Source organism: Erythrolamprus reginae, chromosome 11 (assembly GCF_031021105.1).
Source record: "Erythrolamprus reginae isolate rEryReg1 chromosome 11, rEryReg1.hap1, whole genome shotgun sequence".
NCBI classification, from domain to species: domain Eukaryota; kingdom Metazoa; phylum Chordata; class Lepidosauria; order Squamata; family Dipsadidae; genus Erythrolamprus; species Erythrolamprus reginae.
Window position 1 is genome coordinate 5,841,546 of NC_091960.1, and position 10,036 is coordinate 5,851,581.

General features: G+C 42.7%; 1 protein-coding gene across 3 annotated transcripts; it reads right to left on the reverse strand.

The window, feature by feature from the left end:
* Positions 1–1,733: 1,733 nt before the first annotated feature.
* On the reverse strand, positions 1,734–7,750 carry PAFAH1B3 (platelet activating factor acetylhydrolase 1b catalytic subunit 3). 3 transcript variants are annotated; one of them, XM_070764962.1, is made up of 6 exons: positions 7,532–7,750; positions 6,707–6,802; positions 5,701–5,790; positions 5,489–5,605; positions 3,248–3,370; positions 1,734–2,391 (listed from the first exon to the last, which is right to left on the reverse strand). In XM_070764962.1, exons 2-6 carry the CDS (start codon positions 6,785–6,787, stop codon positions 2,125–2,127), a joined length of 678 nt encoding a protein of 225 aa, XP_070621063.1. In that variant the 5' UTR covers positions 6,788–6,802; positions 7,532–7,750; the 3' UTR covers positions 1,734–2,124. The 3 variants fall into 3 exon arrangements, with proteins under 3 accessions (XP_070621063.1, XP_070621064.1, XP_070621062.1); XM_070764963.1 differs by lacking the exon at positions 7,532–7,750 and adding an exon at positions 7,131–7,234; XM_070764961.1 differs by lacking the exon at positions 7,532–7,750 and adding an exon at positions 6,939–7,084.
* Between the last annotated feature and the right edge of the window lie 2,286 nt (positions 7,751–10,036).

A 10,036-nucleotide genomic window follows, 5' to 3' on the forward strand; every position in this document is an offset into this window, starting at 1 on the left:
GTCCAGTGGCAGAATATTTCAGTTCCTCGCCGAGAATTTGGTTCTTTCTGCCTCCTGCAGGCGTGGGGTTTTTTTAGGGGTGTTTCTGCAGCCGTTTTGGCTCGCTCTGCTTCCTCTCGTCCTTGCAGGTGCCAAGATGCGCTTGAAATGTTTTGGTGAAGGTCTGTTGGAGGGAAGGGAACTTAAAATGATGGATTTGAGCTTGGGGTTGGGTCTCGGCTCTCCTTGTAGATTTGCAACCGCAGTGAGAACCATAGTCCCCTCTAAGCTGAGCAGTGAGCAATCGCTCACTTAAAAATCATCATCAACTCAGAGTTTTCCAAACCTGCCCAGAAGCCGAGAGGGAAAGAGTGAAAGGGAAGGAGAGAGAGAGGAAGAGAGAGAAACAGATAGAAAAAAGAGAGGAAGGAAAAGAGAAAGAAAAAGAATGGGAGTAAGGAAGAGAGAAAGAAAATCAAAATCTAGTTTGAAACTAGCTCAACTATTTAAGTGGCATTTTGATATTGATAGAGTTGCCCTATTATGAGCTCACTGTTATAGACACACAGTACAGTATTTTATTTTGAAATTCTCGGAGGCAAAACAGGGTGGGTTTTTTATTTGTTTGTTTGTTTATTTATTTATTTATTTATTATTTCTGTGCCGCCCAGTCCCAAAGGGACTGCCGCTCAGACACTATACTTTTCCGCCCACCCCCCCAAAAAATTAGAGGGAACACTGGTGAGAACGCAACCGGTGCAGAAGTTGGGATAAATCAACGGCTTGCCACACTCTCTGTAGAAGGCCTGATGTTTATGGGAACTTGGGAGGGGTGATTTTCACAAGGGAGCAGATGTAGCCACAAAGCATTCTTTCTTTGAGTGGTTCAAGGTCATCCTATGCCCACCCACCTGGGCGGAAGCAGAAGGAGGACTGGCCGTGCTAGCACAATAAGAGGCGACTTGATCGAAGTGTATAAAATCATGCACGGGATAGAAAAGGTGGATAGGGAAAAATTCTTTTCTCTGTCACACAATACTAGGACGAGGGGCTACTCCCTAAAGCTCATAGGTAAGAAAGCGAGGACAATCAAAGGGAAATATTTCCTCACCCAGAAGGTCCTTGGTTTATGGAATTCACTTTCAGAAGAGGTCGTGACAGCTGTGAGCCTGGATAGCTTCAAGGAAGGATTAGACAGATTCATGGATGCCATAGGTGGTTATTGAAACGGATGCCCAAGTGCCGCCTCTAGGTTGGTTGAGACAGGCAGGGTTCCCTTGGGTCCCATTTGTTGGGGGTCAAGGGAGAGGGAAGGCTTTGCCTTTCTGCTCAAGATCCCCTTGGACAATTGGGGGGCCACTGTGGGACACAGAAGGCTGGACTCGATGGGCTTTGGCCTGATTCAGCAGGGCTCTTCTTAGGTTCTTATGATTGGACACACAAGGAATTTGTCTTTGGTGCAGATGCTCTCTGTGTAGATAAAAGAAATCATTATAAAATCTATCTACCAGCCTCCCTTTTTCAGCTTCAGGAAGATAAAAACTTAAGGAATTCCGAAAGAGAGCAACCAGAAAAAAGTTTGCAAAATGTTAAGACTTCAAATGCAAATTGTTGCAAATTGTTTCTGGAAAAAACATTATATTTTTTTCTTTTAAGCCAGGTGCCTAGCCAAAGCTGACCAATGACTTTACCCCCTTAGGGCATCCGTTACCTGTCTGAAATTCAGTTAAACAGGTGAAAGAAACACCAATGTCTGCCCAGAAATGTCAAGTTATCTTTATTACATAAAAACAGACGGGTTCCCGTTTACTTGTCTGGTTCCAATTTATTTGTTTGGGCAGCTGCAGGTCCTGGTGCCAATCAACCCCACCTCAAACAACCCACACGGAGGCTTATGGAGTTAGTAACTAAAGAGTACCTAGTTTCAATGCCAGGTTTCAACAGGTTTCTTCAACCCTGGTAAGTTTTAAGGCAGGTGGACTTCAACTCCCAGAATTCCCTGGCTGGGGAATTCTGGGAATTGAAGTCCACTTACCTTACAGTTGGCACGGTTGAAAACAGCCAATCTGGAATCAACAGCTTCTAAAGCCTCCGGCGGTCACTCAAACCGATCACAAGCATCTTCGGCGCGATTGACGGCATCCGTCAAGGGGTTTCGGCGTGGCATTCTCCCAGCAGGCAAAGCAGCAAGCGGTGCAGCCCGGGGCAGAGTCTGGCATACCCGTTGCGGGTCAGGTGGAGGTAGTCGTACATGTCGTGGTGACTTATGGTCCCGTCCGAATGCACAAAGCCCGGGTCCACGTTGAGGAAGGAGGTGTTGGGGAGCAGGGGCATCTTGCTCTCCAGGAGGTCATTCACCCTCCTGTTCTTCTCCCGTAACGGGTTGGGGGTTTTGCCCCGTGGCAGCAAACCCTGGGGGGGGATACAGAAAAGACCACGATCTAAGTCACAAAGGGTTTTTCCCCCCCTAAACATAGAAGATTGACAGCTGATAAAGGCCTCATGGTCCATCTAGTCTGCCCTTATACTATTTCCTGTATTTTATCTTAGGGTGGATATACAGTGGTACCTCTACTTATGAAGTTAATTCATTCCGTGACCAGGTTCTTATGTAGAAGAGTTAATAATTTTTATTAATATTGCTTCTTCATTGCTTATTTGACCCCTATGACAATCATTAAGTGTTGTACCACATGATTCTTGACAAATGTATATTTTATTTTATGTACACTGAGAGCATATGCACCAAGACAAATTCCTTGTGTGTCCAATCACATTTGGCCAATAAAAATTCTATTCTATAAGAAGAAGCAATTTTTCCTATAGAGATCAATGTAAAAGCAAATAAGGCGTGTGATTGGGGAAACCACTGGGAGGGTGGAGGCCCTGTTTCCTCCCATGAGATTCCTAGAGAGGCCCCACGGAGGCTTCTCCCCACCTTTTCCGGCTCTGTTTCCTCCCAGGCGATTCCTAGAGAGGCCCCACGGAGGCTTCTCCCTGCCTTTTCCAATTACAGTTTCGGAGGCTCGGGTTTGTAAGTGGAAAATGGTTCTTGAGAAGAGGCAAAAAAAATCTTGAACACCCGGTTCTTATCTAGAAAAGTTCGTAAGTAGAGGTGTTTGTAGGTAGAGGTACCACTGTATGTTGATCCCAGGCATGTTTAAATTCAGTTACTGTGGATTTGCCAACCACGTCTGCTGGAAGTTTGTTCCAAGCATCTACTACTCTTTCAGTAAAATAATATTTGCAACTCTTCACTGGAACTCACCAATACAACCACACGGGCCTGGGGTTGTTGCTGATGGATGACGTGCACAATGGATTCTATGCCGGCAGCCACCTGTTCCGCAGTGTGTCCGTGGTTATTGGTGCCCACCCAAAGGACCACAATCTAGAACCAATGGAAAGAGGGGAGAAACAATAGTTGATTCTTTTGAGCGCTTGGGCGAAAGGACGTAATTGATGACGTCGGTGTTTAGGCACAGCTCCCCATCTAGCACCAGGGCAGGAAATCTCGCTATGGAAACAACAACACCCTCTTGTGTGCAGGAAAAACCTGTTGCTGTAAAAAGTGTGCATTCTGAGTCCTTAGATCAGGGGTCCTCAAACTTGGCAACTTTAAGACTTGTGGACTTCAACTCCCAGAATTCTACAGCCAGCACAGCTGGCTGGAGAATTCTGGGAGTTGAAGTCCACAAGTCTTAAAGCTGCCAGGTTTGAGGACCCCTGCCTTAGATGGACAAGACAAGTCTGAAATGTAAAGACGAATCTCTGTTGCAGGCTCAGACACCCTAAATTAAATGCTGCTCTAGGATTTGTATACTTTGAGGAATCCATACACAACCCCTAGCACTGTTCTTTACCAACTATGGCAACTTTAAGCTGCATGGACTTCAACTCCCAGCATTCCACAGCCAGCCATAGAGAAACACTGCCGTAGAGGTATCGTATAGCATTTTGCAACTGTGTGTGTGCGTGCGTGTATACATACATACATACATATATATATAACACACATATTCACATATGTGTATATGCGGCTCAAAAAATAAAGGGAACACTTAACATGATATAACTCCCAAGTAAATCAAACCTCTGTGAAGTCAAACTGTCCACTTAGGAAGCAACACTGACAATCAATTTCACAGGCTGTTGTGCACATTCAACTTTGCACAGAACAAAGTATTCAATGAGAATATTTCATTCATTCATCTCTAGGATGTGTTCTTTGAGTGTTCCCTTTACTTTTTTTGAGCACTGTATATTGGAGGGATATATATATGAATGAAAATCAGTTTTGTCTAGTGGTTAAGGCACTAGGCTAGAAAGTGGGAGATGGCGAGTTCTAGTTCTGTCTTAGCCATGAAAACTAGCTGGCTGATTTTGGGCCAACCAGGAGATGGTGAGTTCTAGTTCCACCTTAGACATGAAAGCCCACGGGGGGGATTTGGGCCAGTCGCACTCTTGTGGGGAAAACAGGAAGAGAAAAGTGTGTTGGGTATGTTCATTGCCTTAGTTATAAAAACAATAAAGGCAGGACATCATGCAGCTGCGAGAGCAATCATGGGCTTCCCTAAATATGCCCATGTCACACCAACACTCCGCAGTCTGCATTGGTTGCCGATCAGTTTCCGGTCACAATTCAAAGTGTTTATGACCTATAAAGCCCTTCATGGCACCGGACCAGATTATCTCCGGGACCGTCTTCTGCCGCACGAATCCCAGCGACCAGTTAGGTCCCACAGAGTTGACCTTCTCCGGGTCCCGTCAACTAAACAATGCCATTTGGCGGGACCCAGGGAAAGAGCCTTCTCTGTGGCGGCCCAGGCCCTCTGGAACCAACTCCCCCCAGAGATTAGAATAGCCCCCACCCTCCTTGCCTTTTGTAAGCTCCTTAAAACCCACCTCTGCCATCAGGCATGGAGGAACTGAGATATTCTTTCCCCCTAGGCTTCTACAATTTATGCATGGTATGTTTGTATGTATGATTGGTTTTATAACAAGGGTTTTTAGCTGTTTTTAGTATTGGATTGTCACATGTTGTTTTTACCACTGTTGTTAGCTGCCCCGAGTTCACGGAGAGGGGCGGCATACAAATCCAATGAATGAATGAATAAATAAATAAAATAAATAAATAAAATAAATAAATAAATTAATTAATAAAATAAATAAAATAAATAAAATAAATAAAATAAATAAAATAAATAAAATAAATAAAATAAATGAATAAATAAATTAAATAAATTAATAAAATAAATAAAATAAATAAAATAAATGAATAAATAAATTAATTAAATAAATTAATAAATAATAATAATAATAATAATTAGTTATTAGTATTATTATTCTTTAGATTTGTATGCCGCCCCTCTCCGAAGACTCAATAAATAAATACACAAAATCAATAAATCAATAAATACACAAGGAGCAGGCCTGAGTAACATTTGTCAGAACTGTTAGGAGATGACCCGGGGCTTGAGGCCTAGTTCATCAGCCGCCATCTTGTTACCTTTGGGCGGATGTGCTGCAGTTCTCCGTTCTGCAGGCGCCAAAGCACGTGCTGAGTGGCATCGCCCCCGATGCCAAAGTTGAGGGCATGCAGCGGGGAGAAGAGCTCCCTCCAGATCTGGTGGGGAAGAGAGAGAAAGGCCAGTGAGCAGGGCATAAAACCGATGGATCCATTGGGCGGTTTTTCCAGAAACTCTTCCCAATACACTTTACCTCGAACTGGTGCAGCAGCTGAACCAGGGAGTCCCCAATAAAGACGACTTCAGGCTCCTTGTCTTTGCTGTCGGCGATGAAACGGTGGTGCTGTAGAAAGTGGACAAAATTGGAGAGTTTTTAGAGGGGAAGCTGATGAGAGACTGAATTTCTGGAAGGGAGGAAACAGCAGAGGAATAGTACAGCAATTGGCATTCAAAGCAAAAGGGATTTCTGAGATAGATAGATAGATAGATAATAATAATTATTATTATTATTTATTAAATTTGTATGCCACCCCTCATAGATAGATAGATAATAATAATAATTATTATTATTTATTAAATTTGTATGCCACCCCTCTCCGTAGACTCGGGGTGGCTAGATAGATAGATAGATAGATAGATAGATAGATAGATAGATAGATAGATAGATAGATAGATAGATAGATCCTATCTATCCTATCCTATTCTTATTCCTATTATTTCTATTTCTATCCTATTATTCCTATTCCCTATTCTATTCTATCCTATCCTTATTCCTATTATTCCCTATTCTATTCTATCCTTATTCCTATTAATTCCCTATTGTATTCTTATGATTCCTTATTCTATTCTATTCTTATTCCTATTATTCCCTATTGTATTCTTATTCTTATTCCTATTAATTCTATTCTGTTCTAATTCATATTATTCCCTATTCTATTCTTATTATTCCTTATTCCTATCCTTAGTCACATTATTACCTATTCTATTCTTATTATTCCTTATTCTATTCTATCCTATGCTTATTCATATTATTCCCTATTCTATTCTATTCCATCCTATCCTTATTCCTATTATTCCCTATTCTATTCTATTTCCTATTATTCCCTATTCTATTCTTATTATTCCTTATTCTATTCTATCCTTATTCCTATTATTCCCTATTCTATATTCCCTATAAGGGGATCCGAGTGGCCATATAGTTCCAGGGAGGGGGGGCTCCCCTCCACCCCAAGAGCCCCTTTCTCCAGCCAGCAGCTCACCAAGGACATCCACCGCCCATCCCCGTGGACGTCGAGCACCGGGGTCGGGGTGCTGGCGGGGTTCTTGTCGCCATCACTCATGGTCCCTCGCAGATCCTAAGGAGACAAAGCAGAGAACAAGGGGGCTCAACGCCCGGCTTCACGGCCTGCCCACCCAACTCCTCCCCAGCGCATCCCACAATGGACCCCAACTGCTCCCCATCCAGAAGGCAAAGCCAAGGAACAGCTGGACCTTCCCGAAAGGACTCCAGGAACAATACAGGCGGTGTCTGTTACCGCCTTCCCCCCTCGCCAGTGGTTTCGTCCATTCATTCCCCCCTTCCACCGTACAAAGCTTGGGCGGTACCATTCCTCAAAGGAGGGGGAAACCTAAAGCTATTCTCTGTTGCAAGCCCCTATAGAACTGTCTTTTTTTTTTTTTGGCCCTAGAGTAGTAACGAGGAAGCTGTCAGCCATTTCAATCTCCACCAGGGCAAAAGACGCCCTTTCTCTGCAGCGTTTGGATATTTCCAGCTTTGCACCAATTCCATCCACTCGTACAGTAGTGGATCAGTGCATCAATTGAAAGGGGGGGGGGGAGAGGCGGAGGAGGATTACACGCACCCCTCCATCTTATAGAGTTATTGATATTTGTCCGGGTTCCTTTCTCCCATTTAAAGCATTTTTTAACTGATTAATAGTCTCTCCGTTTTAGGAGTGGCAATAAAAAGCGGGTTTAAAATCCGTTTCCTCCCCCCCCCCAGCACAAATGGTTCATTCCCCCTGCAAGCTCTGCCTGCTGCAACTAGCCGTACCATTCGGAAAAAATGGGGGGGAACTACTTACGTTGTTTATAGGAGGGGGTAGATAATATGAATCAACTGCTTCCCCGACCCTTAAAAGCTGCCAGAGAAGCTGCTCGGATCTCCCGGTTTAGGTTCAGCTTGGGAAGCGGTTTCCTGCCTGCCACCTGGACGGAACCACCTGACCTGGCAAGCTGGGGGGAGTAGGAGGAGGCGGCTCATTTTGTCTCTTCCCACACCCTCCTGGTGAAGCAAATGGTATCGCCTACTCCAACCCCATTCATCTTTGGCTTCTTGGCTTGAGAGCCTCCCCGGGGGAACTGCGCTATTTATTGAAGACTTAATAGTTTTTTTTACTGTCCTTCCTTCTCTAGACCCTTAGTATAATCCTTAATTACTTTTAAAACAGGGAATAATTAAATAGTATGTTTTTTACCCATAAACGCTTTAATCATTGTAATCATGATCTAGAACTGAACTTTTATACCGTAGCAATGAAATAAAATTGAGCTACTTGCCTAACCTGTTATCATACTGAAACTTGTGGGTTCAGTACAAAATCTTAAAATGTTACTGGACTCAACAAATAATGCTGTCCTTTTTGTGGCTATTCAAATAATGTGACTTAATCAACTGAAAGAGTCCAAGCACCTATTTGAAAACTTATCTTGGTCAGTAAGTCACTCCCAGTCACATGACCTTTAAGTCACCCTGTCACATGATTATCAGGCCACTCCCACCTGGTCACATGGCTGGCAAGCCATTCCTATCTGGTCACATGAGCATCAAGCCACACCCACACAAGCCGCGCCCACGGTGTGGTAGTAAAAGTTTTTGTAGTCCTTCGCTGATCTACTTGCTTTCCCCAGCATGGAGACTTTCCATGTTATGAAACTACATGTCCCAGCATCCTAGTAACCTTGGGGTTAATGGGAGTTTCAGCCTGCCTAATAAAGCCTTGCTACAAAGCTCAAAGTCTACGAGCAGTAGTGCTAACTACCCTGTTGTATGCCAGTGAGACTTGGACTGTAGACAGGTGACATGCTAGGCCAGGAAGTTGGCTCTTCTATGAGTTGTGGACTTGAACCCCCAGAATTCCTGAGCTAGCATGTTTGGCTCAGGAATTCTGGGAGTTGAAGTCCACAACTCATAGAAGAGCCAACTATGCCTATCCCTGTGCTAGGCAATTGAACCACTTCCACCTGACCTGCCTCCGTAGAATTCTGAGGATCTGATGGTTGATAGAATGTCACAAAAGGGGAAGTCATGTGACCCCATCACACGATCAGACTGTAATCGTCATAAATGTGAATCAGTTGCCAACGGTTTGAATTTTGATCATGTGACCACGGGAAGGCTACAAATCGTAAAGTGTCAAAAATGGCCATCACTCACTTTTTTCAGTGACTTAACTTTGGTCACTAAATGAATTGTTGTAAGTCAAGGACCATCTGTATTTATTTTGAGAGCAGGTGTCAGAATTTCATTTTTAATGTGTGCGTGTGTTCCCAGAAGAAAATGTCAATTAAGATTATGTATGATACATACATACAATAAAGTATGTATGATTGGTTTCTAAATTGGGGTTTTAAATTAACTTAAATATTAGATTTGTTTACATTGTACCTGTATTATTATTGCTGTTAGCCGCCCCGAGTCTGCGGAGAGGGGCGGCATACAAATCTGATTAATAAAATAAATAAATAAATAATAAAATAATAAATTTTATAAGTATCTCATGCGTTTGAGGCTTTAGGTCTCTGCATTTCTTCCAAATCATTTAATGAAGACTCGTCGGCACTAACAAGGACTGCTTGTTCCACAGATAGATGTACTGTACTATATGTTGTAGTCGGAGAAAGACGGCATTCAAATCTAATAAACTAAATAGGAACTAATAGGTTGTTGTAGTCTCTCCATCAGCCACATGAGGGTCCCAGTTTTCCACAAATCTTCAAGCAAAAGGGATGGTGCATAGCTCAGCACTATGGCAATTTTGGGCGAATAAAGTTCACTTAAAATTGGGATCACAGCTCTATGAGAAAGTGACATTTGCTAGTTGAGGGGAGAAATCTATCACAGGATAGCTGCACGGTATTTGCAGAAACAGATTTGAAGAAACTTGATAAGATAAATAAATAAATAGATATGGTAAGGGGAATCTGATTATGGAAATAAAACCAGGAATTGATAGAAAGGTTAAATAAATTTGTGCACACGAGAGAGGTTACATATGGTGGAATGTAAAATGCTTTATAAGACTGCCGTGCATTATTTAAATAATGTATTCTTGGCTATCATTCATGTCCTGAAGGTAATTGTAAAAGTTTATCAAAGTAATAATTTCTCAGTTTCCAGAATTCTGCTACCGTCAATATGCAGCTGAAACTTTACACATAAATCTTACAAAATACTTGGATGTATGTATGGATATCCGGTTTAAAATCTTAATAGCCCCCATTAAAGAAATCTTTGCAAAACATGACCAAATTCTAAAAGTGTTTGAAAACTGCAGCCTTTTGATAAAAGACAGTAGGAACTCCAGCAG